The sequence below is a fragment of the Pseudochaenichthys georgianus genome, chromosome 22 (genome assembly GCF_902827115.2).
Source record: "Pseudochaenichthys georgianus chromosome 22, fPseGeo1.2, whole genome shotgun sequence".
In the NCBI taxonomy this organism is placed as follows: domain Eukaryota; kingdom Metazoa; phylum Chordata; class Actinopteri; order Perciformes; family Channichthyidae; genus Pseudochaenichthys; species Pseudochaenichthys georgianus.
In genome coordinates, this window is record NC_047524.1 from 12,752,534 (window position 1) to 12,771,297 (window position 18,764).

The 18,764-nt window shown below is 38.7% G+C and overlaps 1 protein-coding gene across 5 annotated transcripts in view; it reads right to left on the reverse strand.

The window, feature by feature from the left end:
• Nucleotides 1–9,768: 9,768 nt before the first annotated feature.
• The window catches only part of ppp2r5ca (protein phosphatase 2, regulatory subunit B', gamma a), a 31,112-nt gene continuing 22,116 nt past the window's right edge, over nucleotides 9,769–18,764 (reverse strand). For 2 of the 5 annotated variants that reach the window (XM_034111002.1, XM_034111004.2), the window contains 12 exons: nucleotides 18,366–18,476; nucleotides 18,078–18,170; nucleotides 17,853–17,983; nucleotides 17,700–17,759; nucleotides 16,413–16,521; nucleotides 16,054–16,107; nucleotides 15,364–15,534; nucleotides 14,320–14,447; nucleotides 13,463–13,564; nucleotides 13,221–13,293; nucleotides 11,525–11,641; nucleotides 9,769–9,937 (listed from right to left, as the gene is read on the reverse strand). In XM_034111002.1, coding sequence (XP_033966893.1) covers nucleotides 9,803–9,937; nucleotides 11,525–11,641; nucleotides 13,221–13,293; nucleotides 13,463–13,564; nucleotides 14,320–14,447; nucleotides 15,364–15,534; nucleotides 16,054–16,107; nucleotides 16,413–16,521; nucleotides 17,700–17,759; nucleotides 17,853–17,983; nucleotides 18,078–18,170; nucleotides 18,366–18,476 — 1,284 coding nt within the window. In that variant the 3' untranslated portion in view covers nucleotides 9,769–9,802. The remainder of the gene's footprint in view (nucleotides 9,938–11,524; nucleotides 11,642–13,220; nucleotides 13,294–13,462; nucleotides 13,565–14,319; nucleotides 14,448–15,363; nucleotides 15,535–16,053; nucleotides 16,108–16,412; nucleotides 16,522–17,699; nucleotides 17,760–17,852; nucleotides 17,984–18,077; nucleotides 18,171–18,365; nucleotides 18,477–18,764) is intronic. The other 3 variants (XM_034110998.1, XM_034111001.1, XM_034111000.2) reach the window with 2 other exon arrangements.

Genomic DNA, 18,764 nt, shown 5'->3' on the forward strand with positions numbered 1-18,764 from the left:
ATTCAGAAATAGATTTGTAACAGCTGCTTTTGCTACTATAATTCCCAATATTCCAAATATGCCTCTCAGATGCTTGTGCTTTCGTCCTTTTTTGATTTTCTGGAGCTTTTAACTCCATCTGGTTCCCTGCTGGTTTTGAGGCCAATAGCAATATCCACATGTGAGAATTGTGTGTTGTTTCTTTTTCGTAAAATATAACATAGGCCTACATTTTAGTGGAAGTATGGAAGTGGCAGCCATGATAAGAGCTGGTTTAATTATCTTGAAGCAAAGTAAAGGTGCTTTATTGATTCCTTCCTTATCTCTTCCCTCCTGTCACATGTGTAGCTTATTATAAATTGATGGTTGGATTGTATTTGCACAGTCTTTATCTTTCTTGAATAAGGACATTGTTCTGTCAAAGTCCAGGAAAAGCCTTTAGCAATAATATGACGTATTTTCTTTAACTAATCAACTACAGCCATTGGCTTTACCTTTGTCTACTGATCCTGGTCTATTGAACTCTGCAGTCAAAACTGTCCTAAATCAGGGTCAGATATTCAGAAAAAGTTAGCACTTTCCATTCTGGTTTTAAGGTTGGCTAACCTTTACATTTGATGTAGCCTTGTAACCTTGGTATCCTTCCAGTTTCACTGAATTGCTCCCCTTTGCATAGCAATAGAAAGACTCTTTATGAGAGAACCCTGTCAGTTATCCAGATGTATTGCCTGAGAAAGGAAGTGCATTTTTAACATCAGCCCTTATGATTAAAGCTCTGCATAAATGTGGGTCTGAGTATGAAAGTCAATGGATCAAATTAAATGCACCAGAGAGAAATGTAATTTTAAAAAGAATGCTGTACACTAGATATAGTTTACTTTTCATTCAAGTAGTCTATAAGCAAGTGGAAATGACAAAACAGCATCATAACAATAATCTAAAGTAGATCCCTCATCTCAAGGGCATTTTCTCCCACAAGACAAGCAATGAGTTAAAACAACCCACAATATAATAAACACTATACAATGTCTTCTTGCAGGGAAAGAACTGCTGTGTGTATCAGTGCTTTTCAAACCTCTACATACCTGATTGAAGATAATGAGAGGAGTCACATCACAGCTCGGGAAAATGAGAGAGAGAGAGATATAGAGGCAGAGCTGAAACCACCAGCAGGGTAATCAAATCGATTACCCTTCTGCGGCTGCCACCCTGGCACTCACCTCAGATGCCCTCTCCTCCATCTCTCCGCTTCCCATCGTCACTGGCTCGTGGTCCAGTCCCTGCAGAGTAACACTCCCCCCTGTAGGATGAAAGCAAGACTTCAACTCAGTACCTCAAACACCTGGCTGCCTCCCATGAAGGCTTCTGAGGTGAGTAATCTGCCACGTGACTGGACTCTTTAGATTTGTTTCATTTTAAGAGGAAACAAATTAAGATTTCTGCGGTGAGTTAAAGATCAGGAGACAGTGCCTGTTTCATATCTCACAGTAAGTCACAGTTCTTTCCAATTAGAGCTTATTTGTTACATAAACTTTGAAGACAAACACATTTCTTTGTAAATACATCACTGTTTTTGCACATTTGACAAACAAGTAGAGATTTTGTTTATACATTTTATTAATAGGGAATAGCTGAGAGAAAATCATGAGAATACTGAAAGCCTTTTAACTAAATGTCAGAGTATATTTCATTTTAATTGTTTCTTTTATGCAATTTCTCACCTGATAGGCTCAGATTATGACCATTCTGGCAGCCATAACACCAGCTCTGCCAGATTAAAAAGTCCTCCTTTAATTGTTCACCTGATAGGCTCAGAGTAAATTGCTTTTGTTTTGTCAAACAAGAAGGAACTAACAACAGTGTGATTTCCGTGATATTATGACCATCCTATCCAAAGTTACCGAGGGGGTGCCAAATCCGGCTGCCTTAAGACCAGCACTGCTCAGATTTAGAAGCCCTTGCAATTTTATTCATCATGAATCCAGAGTAAAAGGCTTTTTTGCAGTTTAATTCGCTCCATATGCTGCTTGCATGCAATCAAATATACCAGACTTTATATAAAAAGGAAGCAGATGTCTTGCACGACACTCCATAATGAGTCCAGAGATGATTTCTCAACATAACAACACAAAGATGTAGCCATTAATACTGTATGTCCTCATAGGAACATACAGGTTTTTTCGACCCCACACGTGTTTCAGATGATTATCTGAAAGAATATGATTATATACGCCACTGGGTCTACCAAAATAAAGGTCAATTAAAATGTGAAAGATCTTTGACAAATCCTCCATCATGTAATTGCTTAGAAAATAGTTTTACAGCTCTTCTAAAATAACATGTATTTTATTAATCCCAATTTGGGAACTTTTTGTTGTTGCAGCGGCATCAAACAAAAAAAGGCATTGCACATAATAACAAATTAAAAGAGTAGAAATAAACCATTCTAAAATATAAACATCTCAAAATAGAAAAAGAAAACAATTCTAGTCCTGTAGTTCTGTTGAATTAAAGATGACAACAGAAACAATATAGGTTGTGCCGAAATTGACTTTTGTAATCTAAGAATGTGATTCTAAGTATATATGGTTACAATCAGAGCCTCATTTTGGGCATCAGCAATCACTGTCAGATACGGGAATGTAGTTTGTCTGTAATATCTTCTTCAATACCTGCTGTGGCCTTTGAAATTAAGACAAATTCATAATCAAATGTACTGAAAATTATACTAATGGTAGTATGCAACTTTATGGACCTTTTTTTCTGTACCACAAACTATCATGTGTTCTGCATAGTGATGAACCTTACCATTGAATCCAGGAGAATATTCCTCCTCTTATTTGCAAAACCAATTGATATGGTATGCAGAAAAAAAAGGTTGGATGTAACTCGTTTTTAAGGCTGGGTTTCTAGGAAGCTCTAAAGAAGAACAGGTGAACACAGGTTAAATAAGGCTAATCGGCGAATCAGGTGGACAGACGGTCAGACAGAAACCCAGACAGACAGACAATGCAACATTTTGGCTGAGCTGGCTGCTATACTGGCTTCCTGTGATGTTCCAGATGGTGGAAGGTTTTCCTTCCAGCAGCCTGTCAGACTTGGCTCGGAGCCACCTGTGAGTCAGGTAGGGCAAGTGAGGACAGCTTGGCAACAAGAAAAACTGCGATACCCAAGCCGGAGATGCTGTGGGATTTGAGAAAGCAGCTCTGTACTGGATCAGTAAGAAGTCATTGTATGCTTTTGCCACGTATACCTTTACAGTCTTTTAAGTCACACTAGAACCCCTGGCAGATTGCCAAATTGACATATGTAATGATTGTATGGCCTTGTTAATAATCTAGCTGTCAAAAGGAAACAAACATCACATAAACCACTGAGCATTTGAGTTTAATGGCCACTTACTGTGATGCAGTCTCTCGGTTTGAAGCTACCTGTCAGTGAACATGCTTTATAGGTCCCAAAGATAAACACTTAAATAAGGAAGAAAACAGAATGATGTGCTGTCTGCAAGTTCACTTTGGGTCATGGTTAATATGCGGAAAGATGGAGAGGCAGACATTGCTTTGATAATCTTTCATCATCACCGAGGTCACGGCACATTCAAGCGTTTCAATCAGAGCAGAACGGCAGCTGCACTAACACAGCTGATTCCCCACCGGGCTACGTTAGCTCTTATAACTTTGGTGTTATTGTTATTATCATTATTTTTTTCATAATAGGTTTAGTATTGTTTAACTGTTGTTTGGTCACACTGAATAAGGTAAGGTGACCTCTGGTGAAAGTGTGACTGGATAGGACGACGAGGAGGATGTGAAATAAGCCGATGTCACGGTCAGATTACTGGTGGAGGTGCAGAAAGAGACACTGAGGCTCGGGTTGCTGGTATAGCAATGTGATTGGTGTCAAATAAGCAGGAAATAGGAAGTCAATTCTAGAGGATAACCAGAAAATGTAACATAAAAAGGTATTTCATTAAACTGATACTAGTAATTTCACTGCTAGACTCCCAGATATGTATATATTCACACATAGCAAAAGCCTCTCTGAGATTGGAGCACATTGCGTTCTTCTCGGTGCCTGCAACTGCTGTAATAGCAGAGCTCTAAAGAGTAACTTTGTAAAACTTCGTATTATTGTGGGTTTTCTCCGGAAGTTTTTCATTGTACGATGTGAGGGTCTAAGGACAGAGGGTGTCGTATTGTCATACTGATATTCTGTACACACTGTGAAGACCACTGAGACAAATGTAACATTTGTGATATTGGGCTATATAAATAAACATTGATTGATTGATTAACTCTTCATCAGAAGATGCAGTATTGATATGAGCATGGTAACTGTTATATTAACAACCTTCACTGTGATAAATACCATGATATTGTTATATCATGAGTCAGGAGGAATGCAAATAAACGTGCAACTAGGCTAAATGTATCAAGTTCTTCAGTTCATTCTGTAACTGTCTATAGTTAGTAGCCTATGCATTGGATATGTTTATTGGATGGACAACAGTCCTCCTCACAATAGGCCACAGGGTGCCACAATGATAACTGTTGAGGACTAGTTTTGCTCTGGTGTTTTTTGTAACACGTAATTGTTGATTTATTCATGGTTTACAGACACTTGTTGCCAGGGCCGCCCCTCCCTACAGGCCAATCACGCAGGCTGCATGGGGCCCCGCCTTGCGCAGGGGGCCCCGCCCAGAGGGCCTCAGCTGCTGTGCGCAGTTCTCTGCGCACCCCCCGCGAGAGTGAGAGTGAGGTGACAAGGGGAGCACGTCTGTAACCCGACACCGTTGCAATGAATCGACATCTGACCAATCACGGCTTTGATACGGCCACTAGTGCAGGTGAAGAGATGTCGGTGAAAAGACGGTTTCAGTCTGGCGCAAGCAAGAGGGGAAAAAAACAAAACATGAAGAAACTAGAGCATCACTCGAAGGTGGGATATTGTATAAGTCAAATTGCCAATTGCCATATTAAAACATCAGCTGCAATTCACGACATGAAGAAGGCAGTCTCTGCATAGCATATAGGCTAATGGAGATGCAGTTATTTCCAGCATTCTTTATTTAACATTCATTCAAGTATGTTATGCCTTTTATCTGCTAATGTGCAGGAGGAAGAGTGATAAACTGTCTGTCTAGTTGGCTTACATAACAGTTAAAGTTTACAGCCTAAAAAACATGGAGCATTGTTTCCCCTTGTATTCATTTTTATGTCAATTTGCACATTTCATGGTGATGCTCAGCCTCTCCCCTTAACTCATGTCAACCACAACACAGAGAAATACTGATAGAAATGTGTTGCTGACAGAGGGAACTAGAATACAGATTTAAGAAATATCAGTTTTTGAGCGTTATAAGCATGTTTTTTTTGACTATATGACAACTATATTATAATAAAATAATATAGTATTATATTATTGAATTGATTATGATTATTATTAGTAGTAGAAGTAGTTTATTTGCATTAATTATATTTTAATCTTTTTGAGGCTAGTATTTGGCAGGAGATGCAGACGTATTCACCTGTAAACGCATACATGCACATTTACCATTTACCTCACTTTATACAAAAGTAACTGTGTTAATAATAATAATAATAATAATAATAATAATAATAATAATAATAAACAGGAATTATATTTGCAAAGTAGCCTACTTTGTTTAAAAAACATTTTGTTTCACTCCTGTCGGTTGGGGTGGGGCGCGCCTCATCTCACAATGTCGCTTGGGGCCCCAAGTTGGCCAGGGGCGGCCCTGCTTGTTGCTGACATTTGTTGTGCTGCATGAGGACATCTCACAGGACTAAACATGTTCAAATACCATCAAAGTTTGGTTTCCTCTCCCTCCCTTACCTTCTATTGAAGCGGAAGTGAGTGTGGAAATACTTGTGCTTCAGGCCAACTGTGTATTTCAGGGATATTTCCGTCAGCAGTGTCAGGTAACAAGGCAACAGATTTTTTTTGGATCAGAAATGTCGGGTAAAAAACTAACGTCATGCTTCCCTGAAATCCGCCCCTTCCTAAAAACAAACACTTGTTTACAGTTGGCACTGCTCACCAATTTTGTGGCTTCTCCTTCACCTTGTGTAACACCTAGTTTTAATTCTCTCTCCGAATTGGGAGTTAAGCTACGACAGCCAACTGTTACCGAAGTACAAGGCCAATGCCATCGAAACAAAGTAACCCTCATTACTGAACCAGGAAGTAATCCATAAAAGAGGATGACCCTTTTGTTTGTTCCTTCTGGGAAAAACCGAATTATTCTTCTCAACCCATTAACAAGCTTTGCACACTCAAATCACTTTCTCAAATCAAATCTGCTCATTGCAAAGAAGACCGTCTATTTTAATTATTTTAAACTCCACTAAATTGTTTCATGGAAATTAAAAGCTCTCTCCTGATGCAGGCAATTATTTAGAGTATGTATTCAGCAGTTTACTTGTATTGGTCATTTATAGGTCAATGACTGACATATGACTCAACTCAAAATATGGCTTTAACTAATAATTATTTTCATTTAGAGCCCCAATCCAAACGATATTCAGGTAGCCTACTCTCATATCTGACGAAACCAAAAACAGCAAATGTTCCTGATGGCCTAACCAGGGACATTTTGTTATGTACACCAACTCAAGACAAATGAATCTTTAAGACTATAGTCACAGTGAAAAATAGCAAAATAGTGTGTTATTGTATTCCCCAAGGGTTGGCGACATATTGGGGTTTTGTGTTTAGTTTCTCGCACTGAGACAACAATTGTCTAGCAGTGAACACTGATGACAAACATCTGCCCCAAAACACAAGACAGGCTCACTGTGTCAAACTTATTGAAATTGTGTCAGATTGTGGGCTGCGGTCACATAAGACTTTCTCATTTAAGGGTGATGCTGGGAGCAAGTGAGACAGACATGGTCATTGCAGTGTGCTTGATTATTGTGATAAGTTTAGCTCAGAATACAGTCATAGATGGGAGAGTTGAGACCTGAGAGATAAATGCTTGAAGTGTGTTGAAGGTGTTATTTCTTTGCATTTTGATAATAGACTTCTGAATATAAATTATGTTTCAGTTATCTGGCTCCCCCTTGTGGTCAAAGCAGCCCCCGACAAAGGTGGCACATTGATGGTGGCATTACTTCTGTTTAATGTATTACACAAAATAAAATAATACCCTCATTGCTAAAACAAGCCGGCGCCTGTGTTTCAGCAGATTGGCTGTGTTTTATATACTAAAGTATGCAAGTATGTGTTAAAATAGGACTTTAAGATGTGCCCTTCCAGTCAAGTAAAGCCAAAATGGATGCATAGTTGAAAAATATATATTCAAATAATCTCTTTATTTATACTATATAGTTGTACACCACTAAAGACAGTGATAGGAGCACACAACGGGCATGAACATTTGTCAGTTATATAGAGGGAGGAAACTTTGCAGATTTGATAATAAAAATAAGAACATTTTCCAAATCCTTGTGTTGCTGAAAGTACATCTAAAAACAAATAGTGGAGAAATAAGACGGTATGTGCCAGATTGACTTCTTTCACTTGCTATTGATGTTTTATTCTGTACAGAGGGACAATTTGTACAAAATTAATCTAGATATATAACACTACATGAAACAAGGTAAATCATATATACAATATTAAATGAATCATATAGTACAGGTCACATACAAAAGGACACTTTAAGTTATCATGTTTTGGAAATTATGTGAAATTAAAAGATCTGCAAAGATCCTGCAGAAAGAGAACAAGCCACCAAATCATTTTTAAATCATCTCTTGTTTTCACGGCCAACTTGTTTTTCTGCACTCACCTCAAACACCTCTTGACTCAATCTCATAAAACATCTCTCCCAGCAAGCAGGACTGTTTCATAAACGCAATGACCTCGACAACAGAAATCAGTTTGGTGAATGGCATTCCTCCAGGGTAAAAGGTACATGTTTAACATGGTAGTTTTAATTTACATCTTTTTGCATTCAAGCAAATACAGTATTAATACAGTTAACAAGCCAAGTCACAATGTCAGTTTATTTTCAGCATCTGGCATTTTTGTGGCCATTTGATACCAGTCTGTTTCAGCGTGTGGGCATCCTGAATGGCCAGAACAAAACAAATCCAAAGACCTGACATCCACGCTACTTAACCTCCAGAGACAAGACAAAGAAATACAACACATCAAATATGAAGAAATCTAGCAGACCTCCTTAGTTTAAACAATGGTACAGACTGGAAGATATCTTACCAACCCTTAAACAGCTTCCTCACTGAAACAAAATAACTCGCAAGCCTGAAACTAGGAATGGTAGAAACAAAGACATATTTTTGGTAGCTTTCATCAAGTGTATTATTCATTTAATGTCAGTATGTTAAAAGCTACTAAGGTTGACAGATCTTATTTTATAATAAATTAATTTCTATTTGTAATTAGGACATTAGAAATCTTTACAGCATACAGTACCAATACACCTCCATGCTCTAAAAAAGAAGCACAATGATCAAAGGTTCTAACTTTGTAACGGCTGATAAAAATCATCAGTGTGTGGAGTTTAAGTGTTGAGAAAGTACAGATCTGTGCCTCTTCTTCCATTCAACTAAACACATATCTCTAATTATATTTCCTTTACAAAGATAATAATCACTATTCATTTTACAGTATATATAAAAATCCCACCATTCACCCTGAACACCCCACAAGCTCTCCTCTTTTTATTCAGTGTGCAGCCGTTTCATGCATCCAATGGCTCTCCTTGCTACATCCAAGCTATTGTTCCTGCAACTTAGGTAGTAAATACATACAGCTTTCACTCAGGTTCCTCCTCATCTGTCAAACTCAAAAACAGTAAGTACCATTGTTTGAACTGTATAGTCATTACTATGGTCTGGTATTCAAATATTGCCAATGAACATAAGGAAGCAAGCATATCAAAGAGCGGCATATGGCACAAAACAATAAAATGGAAAGAGTCAGATGTCCACAGGACAACTTCCTCTTTCCTCGCCTCCTCTCCTGGACATTGCAAGGCTAAGGACGAGCCTCAGTTTGGTCTGGCGTGCTAAACTAAACAAAAAACAAAACAAAAAATCTTCTATAACACCAGTGACCAAAAACAAAGGCAGGTGTTCCTGTTAAAGTCAAAGATAAAAACATGAAACAAACAAAGAACACAAACGTCTTGGCACTGACAAGATGTCCGTTAGATTTAGCAAAAAAGAAAAGAAAACGGATGACGGGAAAGTATTGTCTTTCATCTGACCAACAGGGTCTGTTTTTGTTCCCTTTGACGGAAAAGAAAACCAAGCAGAGACCAAGAGACGATCCTTAGACAGTGAGTCAGTCAGTTCCTATGTTTCCACGTCCAATCCATTGTGTGAATGGAATGATGGAACCAGCGTTGTGGCATCCGTACTCCCAGGTTCCACATTTACAGCGACCCACAGGGGGAGGGCGGGACAAAGGAAGGTAATCGAAGGGGGGGGGAATAGTCGGAACGTAAATGTGGCAAGGGCTAAAAAGACACAACAAACACACTCCCACTCTTCTCCAAATAAAGACGAAAACCTGAGAAAGCAGAAATCTGAGGGGGGAAGATACAGGGCTTCTGCACTAGGGCAGCAGGAATGGAGGAGAACTGAGGATTCTGGGTAAACTGATGGTGGGAGGAGGGATGGGGAGCCCAACATGGGTCGCCAGTATAATTCTGGCACCTGGGCGAGGAGGATGTCCATGGCTGTGGAGGAGGGGAAATGGGGGAGGGGAAATGGGGGGGGGGGGGGGGGGGGGGGCAGTTGAACAGAGAGCCGGCAGGAGGCGGGACCTAGAGTCCATCGTGGGTGGTCAACATGTCATCAGCTCTGCGGTGGGACTCCAAGGCTTTTGTGGTGTAGATATCCTGAGGCAACTCAGATTTGCGTCGCACCATAGGCCGCTCTTTCCGCTGGTCATGCTGCAACTGTCGGGTGGAGCGAGACAAGAGGAGAAAGTTAGACTTCATCACAACGCCTCACATTCTCATTTCCTGTCAACGTGTCATATCCTCTCTGTTCTGATCATATCTCTGAGATGAAGCAAGACAGCAGGAGAAGCAACATTTAATTTACAGAGGAAAATTAATTAACAGAGGGAAACCAATAATTACTGTGCAACTGGCTTACTGATACCTAGTTGACATGTACACAGGTATTTATTGATTATTTTTCTTTTATCCTTTTGTCCACACACAAGCAGAGGATATGGACCTTTTGTAAAAACGTTTTCAAGGTGAGGATTGTACTTAAACTTGTCTTCAGTTGTTTTAGAAACGTTTTTTGTGTGGACGGGATTTATTTTTCTTACGATGAAGGAGGAAAACCCCTGTTCTCATAAATACCAGTGTACATATGGTCCAGGCCAGAGCCAGCCATAGCTAGACAATAATATTATAACAACAAAATATAGAGGAAACTGATTTTTTTTTGGATCATTCGGTTATAAAGCCCCAAAGTGTTCAATATAAAAATAAATATGACTTATCAGATAAACTATCATATGAATACATTAAAATATCAACTATGTGAGAACCATTAAATAAATCAAGTAAAGTATTACAATTTGTTTTTATTTAGCTTAATTTATTATATCATTTATTTAGGCTTTTTTTTTTGTTTCATTATGCTATTTTTACCAAAGACACATTTTTAACTATTATTAACTAAAAAAATGTTTATTACATAACGCATTTCACAAAAACTGATTTTGAAAATTTGAGTTTGAATAATTGTATTATTATTATTATTATTATTATTATTACTAGTTAATTCTAATTATTAAAGGTAGGGTATGTAAGTTTGAGAAACCGGCTCGAGATACACTTTTTGTGATATTCCATGGAATGCTCTTAACATCCCGATAGCAATAAATATCTGAAGTGCTTTGACAAAAAATCCATACAAATATTTCATCTGTGGAAGCCGTAGTGCTGTAAAAAGCACGACCAATCATTTTAGCCGGCCCGGCTAAAATAACTGGATGGCCTACCTGCCTGTCAGCCTTCCATCTGTGCACAAACTTATCTCGTGCCCTCATTGGTCATGTGCGCGTTCGTGTGTGTTGGAGGAGGGGCTCTGTGAGGAAGTAGCAGATTTATTTCGGCTGTGTATTTTCAAATTCTAGCGCACTCGAGCTGGTTTCTCCAAAATGACCTACCCCACCTTTGATATTGTTATTTATTTCATAATTTCTATTTTGTTTAGATTAAATGGAACACTTTGGGGCTCCATACGAGACAACATGCAACGGGAAGCACACCATCAAATAAAAAGCTTGTGATTCCAGTGTTTAGTCCATTGCCAGCTAGTTTGCGTTTATATTATAATATTATGTTGGAAAAATGAAATTAAGAAAAAGAAACAAACGGACTACAATTCATACAGGAATTATACAGCAATGATATCCATGGAAATGTAATTTGTAGACTTTGCAAGCTTTAGCAACACACAAGCCTATCTAAAGGGATTATAGGAGGGGGGGTGAATAGAGACAGAGAGTAAGTCAGGTTTACCTGAGTCGCGCCCTCCTCAACTGTCTTTTTTAACCTCTGAACATCTTCTATCAAAGGGACATCCGTCTCCATTGCTACAGGACTATTGAGGTCAGAGGAATCAACATACATAAAGAACTATGTTGAAAAGAAAGAGAAACAAAAACAAAAACACAAAAGGATGGAGAAAGACTTTCAGTCGCATGCAAAGAAGAATGAATCAAGAGGCTCTGAAGTGATTCAAAGAAGCAGATTTACTGTAGGTGAGGTTTAGAAGAAGAAAATGATTTTTAATACTGATTTATTGAAAAGATGTGTTGACTTCGAAAAAGCAACGGTGTCAAAATATGTTGTGGAGCAGTAATGCTGTTACACAGATCTGTATTGTTGTACATTTTAAAAAGGAATGTACAACAATAGAAAAAGGTTTTAACATGTTGGGAAACAAGGAATAGTCTACATACAAAGAGCAGGGCTCAGTCTAACAATTACAAAAACCATGCCCTTAAAACGCAGTGATTATAAATTACATGTCGTTTTATCTGTACAAAAACAAAATGGTAAAAACATAAATTGCTGTTTGACAGCGGGTTTATGTGCCGGGGTATTCTTGGCCAGGCACAGTGACTTCAGGAAGTCTTTACTGGGTGACAATAAGACTCCGGGGAAGTTACTGCACCTAGCCAAGAAGTAGGATTAAATAGGACGGAGCCAGGCTAGTTTTTCCCCGTTGCCAGTCTTGGGATTAAGCTTTGCTAATCCACTGCGGGCTGTAACTTTGAATGTGTCAGGAGGACATGATGGTAGCAATCTTCTCATCTAAGAAAGTAAATAGGCATATTTACTAAAGCTATTCTGAAGTAATACGGTACTCTAGCGGAATTTCAAAATTCTAATTTTTGGGAGGGGACAGGGTTTGTTTAACAAAGTTACTCTTGGAATTTATCATACACTTCTTTAGAGAACATTTTAGAGCTGTTTGATTCAAGCATTCGCCACAACTAAGCACATTCTAAGACTACGGCCACTTATCAAGCTCTTTCCATCTTTAGCAGCAGTGTCATTTGGAAAAACATTAAGTCTAGTACGAACACATGAAGTCCTTAAAGGGATAGTTTGGATTTGAGGTAGGGTTGTATGCACTTCTCCCTAGTCTGTGTATTATCTACAGTCGATGGATAGCTAAGCAGGTATGGCTAAGGGCAGGGAGGCTAAGCTAACGTTTGTACTGCTGTGGAAGGGAGCACAAATGGTGTTAGGCACCTCAAAAGGCCTAAGCAACACTTTAAGTGTATGCTATATTCATCATATTTTCCTTTTCGACGGTAGGGCAACCATACTCCCTTTAACAGTCACTTTGCAAGAAATGCTGTCTTTCTGATCCCCCTACCACAGCAGAACATAGCTTAACTCCCCTACACATACTCCTGTGCTTCTCCAAACTAGGGGCATGCTGACTGCCTTTACTGTAGGTAATACACAGACCTCATACAGCCCCCATCAAACAATGTGAACTATCCATTTAATGGGATAAGATGGAAGGGGAACTAGAATTCAACAACAAAACTGGCTTACAGAAAACACAAGACACTTATTTCATAAAGATTAGTGCTACACACACACACTCACTCACACACACACACACACACACACACACACACACTGGGGTAGAAAGGGGGAAAACAGGCGGGGTTAGATGATGGCACACAATGCTCACCTGTGGATTTGACTTGGCGAGGTTCTCAATCTTAATCCAAGCCTCCTCACGTTCTTTAGATTTTGCCTTCTCTCTGTTGAACAAAGCAGCAGAGCTCGGGTCATTAATCTGCTCCACTGCGCTGATAAATGTGAACCCCAGCACTCATTAAGCGCCAGTGCTCAGGCTGATTGCAATTCTGTGTCACTCAGACATTATTGTTAAAAAAGAGATTAAGTGAGAGGAGAGTTTGCGGTGCCTACTTGTTTTTCTCAGCCCTGAACTGCTGTGTGCAATCGTCGAAGAGCTTCTGATTCATCTCCATGAAGAGCTTCAGAGCGTTGTAGATGAGGCCGTGGATGGTCCTGTGAACACACACAAGAAAAAGTCAGATGGGGGTCCAACGCGAAAAAACAAGCAACATTACCGCAACTTTACCCAGAAAAAAAATTGAAATGATTATCCGGAATTTAAAATAAATCTAAAACATGTGGTCTGACAATTGGAGAAAAGCTAGAGCACCTGAAAATGATTAACTGACTAAATGACACACAAACAATCAATGCATGAGCGGCTGATGGCAACACTTTTAATCCTATTTTATTTGTAATTTAGCAGAAATATTCAAATGTATTTTCCATCGAAGAGTCCAAAACTTTACAGATATTTAGTACACAGTGATATATAAAAGTAAGTGTGGGTTATAAATAGCATTTTGCTTCACAGATTATAAAAAACAGTTACCGATTACTTCTCAATTAACTTTTTCAGTTATATATTAAACTTATTAAATACATTGAAGTATTTGAAAGTCATTAGTTATGCATTAATCGCAGCAAACTTAAATGTATGTATAAATATGTGATTTCTATAAATATATTTCATAACAAATGGGATTAAAGTTGGTGATAATCAGCCTTCCCATTCCTATTTTAAGTACATCTAGTGAAGTGGTTAGCTGATGTGCAGGAGAGTACGCTCTGTGACCAAGCTGACATTTCTACATACACTTGAGAGTTATCAGTTATGGGATCTGTTGTGTCAGACTGGTGTTGCATGCAGTGTGAAGAACGTTGAAGGAGATAGCGTGTGTATGAACGACCAACGTTTGACATCTTACTTGTTCCAGTGGGTCTTGGAGTTTCGGTACAGAGCCGGGAACATGATGGGCAGGATCTTCGCTGCGTTGTCGCTGATCAGACTCATGATGTACTCGTTGTTCCAGTAGTAAAGAGCTCTCTCGGCCACCTACACAAAAAACCCTATTAACTTATTTCCTGAGAAAATTCTCATCAGTGACATGAAAGCGGTTTCACTTCCCTACCGAAAACTATGACTGAAATATGTCCATGACTAAGAGAAGACAATGATTATACATCATTAAACACTAACTTTGACTATCAACATGTTCTATTGTCGTCAAAAAGGGACAATAACTACAACATAGATTAAAACAACTCTACCAAAATATATTTTAAAACAATATGAAATGGGGGGGGAAACTATTTTTAAAAGTAGCTTTTCAGTTTTCAGTGCTAAACATGCCATATCATGACTAAAGCAGCAGCAGCAAACAATTAGAAAAGTCATGAGGACTAAGTAACTTACTTAAGTTAAAGTTAACATTAGGACTATGGAGATGAAAATGTCAACTGACTTATTGAATAAGGTAAGACTTAAAGGCCAAGACCTATTAAATTAGGTGTTTGACTATGTGTATGTGTATATGTGTGAGTATGTAGGTGTGTGTGTATGTATGTGTGCATATATGTATATCAGTGTATGTGTATATGTCAATCAACAGGTAAAGCAGATTCATAATAATAATAATAACAATAATAATGAATAATAATGATAATTATTGCAGATTATAGATTATAAATAAATCATTTAGAGACAAGGGGGTGAGATTAAATAAATTATACTTTATACGAACACTAGATGTGGCACTGTTTATGTTGCTAATGCTGTTGTTGTTGTAAATGTCATGTTTTTGTTTTGATTTCTCTTACATGACTATGCACTGCAACATTTGTTTTGTTTTGTAATTATTTATTTTACATGTTCGAAATAAATGTATCAATCAATCAATCAATTAAAAATAATTAAAAACTAACGAGGACATTTGACAGAACTGAGACTCAATAAAGAAAACAAAAAGTACCTGGAAGTGCGGGCTGGACACACACTTGGCCAGCTGTCTGAAGAGAGGCTCCTGCACTTTGACAAACTCAGAGGGCTCGATGACGTCCAGGATCTCCTCCAGCTCGTTGAGAAACATCACCTCCTTGGGACTGTGAGTCTTTGGCCAGTACTTTAAAAGGGCCATTACCACCTATAGGGATGATAAAGACAGATAATTACAGTGATGAATAACTGAGAAGGGAGTAAAAAGTCAATCATCTGGACACTGTATTCATTTAGAAAGTCATAATGTAGTAGAAAAAGGTCAACTTCATATTTAAAGAGATTAAAGGTCCCCTATTATACTTTTTTTCATCAATATATTATAGGTCTCAGATACATACAGAACACGTTTCTGAAGTGTTTGCCTCCAAATACCAAACTGATCACCCATTGTAACATCCCATAAACCCCTCTGTTTCAGCCTTGTTTCAAAAGTGCTGATTCTCTGTCTGTTACTTTAGATGAAAAATAATGAGCCACTCCCCTCTGAGAGATATTTGGTTAAAAAGAACATATAAATGGATCAGGACAAAAAGTGAGCAAATCTTTGTCCTGAAACGTTCAGAATCTCTTGACACAGAGTTGATGTAGAAAAGACAGGAAAAAGTGGATGTTGCACAATAGGTGACCTTTCAACATTATTCAACCATGTTTTCATTTGACATACCGGCTCAGTTAGAGTGCTGTCCTTTTCCAAAAACTGCACCACGCAGTAGGCCAGCTGCAAACAAACAAAAACAAATAATTTAGTGTGAAAGTATTTAAATGTATGTGCAAGCCAAGTAAAGGTACGACAGACACGTAGATTCCCGAGGGACAGCCTGGGGCGGGCATCAGTCTTTTTACTACAACTTGCACAATGTCTTGCTGCTCTCATGAAAAGATCAGTGTACTCAAAGCAGGTTTGGACAAGAATATTTAAATACACTTCTAAAAAACAATTGATGTGCCGTGTCTTGCTTTTCGTACATATGAAAAAAAACGAACCACGCTTCTCGTAAATCACGTTGTGTTCAACAAACTCACCTGTGGATGGTAGACACTGAGTGATTTGACTTTGTGCAGAGGCAATAAAACCTTCAACAGGAAAATCTTGTGCTCTTCTTTTAGTGGTAAGGCAAATCCATTGATTATGCTGTGAGAGAAACACAAAAGTACTATCAGAACTAGTGTTGTCACGATACCAACATTTTGGTTTCGATACCGATACCAAGTCAAGAATTGCGATTCCGATTCTTTTCTAAAAAAAAGGGAAACAGTCTTAAATGTAATTATTGTGCTTTATTTCACACCAGAACCATAACACAAACTTTTAAACAATGAGAACAATAAACAAAATAAATGACAAGAATTCGTATTAAATCAAATTAAGCATCATCTCAAACAACTTTTTTGTTTTATAAAATATAATTTTTTTTATATTTTATTAACATGTAATAGTACAGTAATATAAATAATTATTGACAAAATGTATATTGCAGATGTTAGCCACATTGGTAAGTTAGCCATATTTGACAGTTATCATTGCCATTAATTGCCTCGTCAAACTACGAAAACGTTCGTTTGTCACCAAATAAATTACACTTGTTTGACTTAGATTTGAGGGCATGGGCTTGAGCGTGATGTAAATATGTTATCTATCACATTCGCTAACCTGTCTGTCTTTAAATTCTTTAAACAGCGCTGGATGCCGGTCAGCAGGTGCTTAGCCAAGTCTGATGTGTTGGCTCCCTTGGTTTGCTGGGACCTAAACCATGTCTTACAGACAGGCCTCGTGGTGTCCGTAGGCTTGCCCTCACTGTCAGAGATATAGCTCAAATACTTCCAAATTTCGCTTCTGGCGTCTTTTTTGTCAACAAGCCGAGGCGCAGCGGCAGTTGCACTCCCACTTGCAGCCATGCTTCTCGTTTTCTCACATGCTCTGGCAGCTAGCGCGTGGCCGCGTGCACGAGAGAGGGGAGGGACTTAGAACGTGCTTGAGAGGGGCGGGACTGCAGGCACGGCTGCAGTGCAGGGAGTGGAAGCAGAGCGCTGAACACACACGGCTCTTATTAAAACGGCGCTTTCTCACCGGAGTACTTTTCCCCGTCATTCTTAAAGTACTGATACTAATGAAACGGAGGAATCGTACCATTTTTAACGGCAGGGTATCGCGGTACCTTTCAAGTATCGGTACACCGTGCAACACTAATCAGAACACCTGACAAGTAGTAGTAAGTTCCCTATTGTGAAGAAGAAGCGTCGGTGGTCATGTAAAGGCTGTATGAAAGACACAAAGACATTTCAGCTTTATATAATCGCTCAGGGCCGTACCTTCCAAGTATTTCCAGTAGTTCAGCTATACCATTATGGTGCTCCGTCTCATAGATGAACCTGTAGGAACAAACAAAACCAATGATTTATATATTGACTATCCACCTGGGTAAATATGTTTTAAAAAAGGAGCAAAGGGAGACCTGAACTGACCTATAGAAAATGTTATTGATGTGTTTTCTGATGTACGCCCTCAGCCCCAAGAACTTTCCATAGATCCTGTGGAGGGTAGTTTTGAGGAAGTCTCTCTCTCTGGGATCCTCACTGTCAAATAGATCTAGGAGCTACATTGCAAGAGAAGTGTCAAGTTAACATCATGACAGTCACTTGATATTTTTGTTTTTTCGACTGTACAGTCAGAGTAAAAAATGTTCTTACCTGCATAACAAATTTCTGGTCGATGTATTTCTTCGCTATGTTAGGCTGAAAGTCGGGTGATTCTAGAAACCTAAGGAAAAACTCATAGACGAGCTGCAACAAAAACAAGAAAAACAACAATGAGAGGAATTCAGGCGAAATGGTGCATAAGGAACAGTGTCGGTGTTAAATACACATTTAAAATCTGATAACTTAAACTTCCTAATTTCACACTTTAGCTGTGCTGGGAGGCTCTTATAACAATTTCTCATTGTTTTTAATAGATGATGCAATGATTGAAATGTCAACCTGGAGGTGTGGCCATGCAGCTTCAAGTGTTGGCTCGTCTTCCTCTGGATCAAACTCCGCTCCAGTGGGGTTGGACGATGGAGGCAATGTTCTGAACATGTTCACCGCAAACTGGAAGAGGAGAAGTGAAAATAGTATTGAAAATGTTTATTCCACTATTAAAAGGAAACTTCCGCTTGTTGTTTTGATAACCTGGGGTCATGGTTAACGATGCCAATAGCTCTACCGAGAATAGGTTATGACAGATTTTCACAAAGTTTCAAAAATACACTGCAAGACCTGGACTTCCTGTCAGATGTTTCCCACTCATTAATTAATGTTTCCCATCATGAGATATAAAGCAAAGGTGAAACCACATTAAAAGACTGCATACTTTTCCTTTCCTAAGGCGTACAGCAC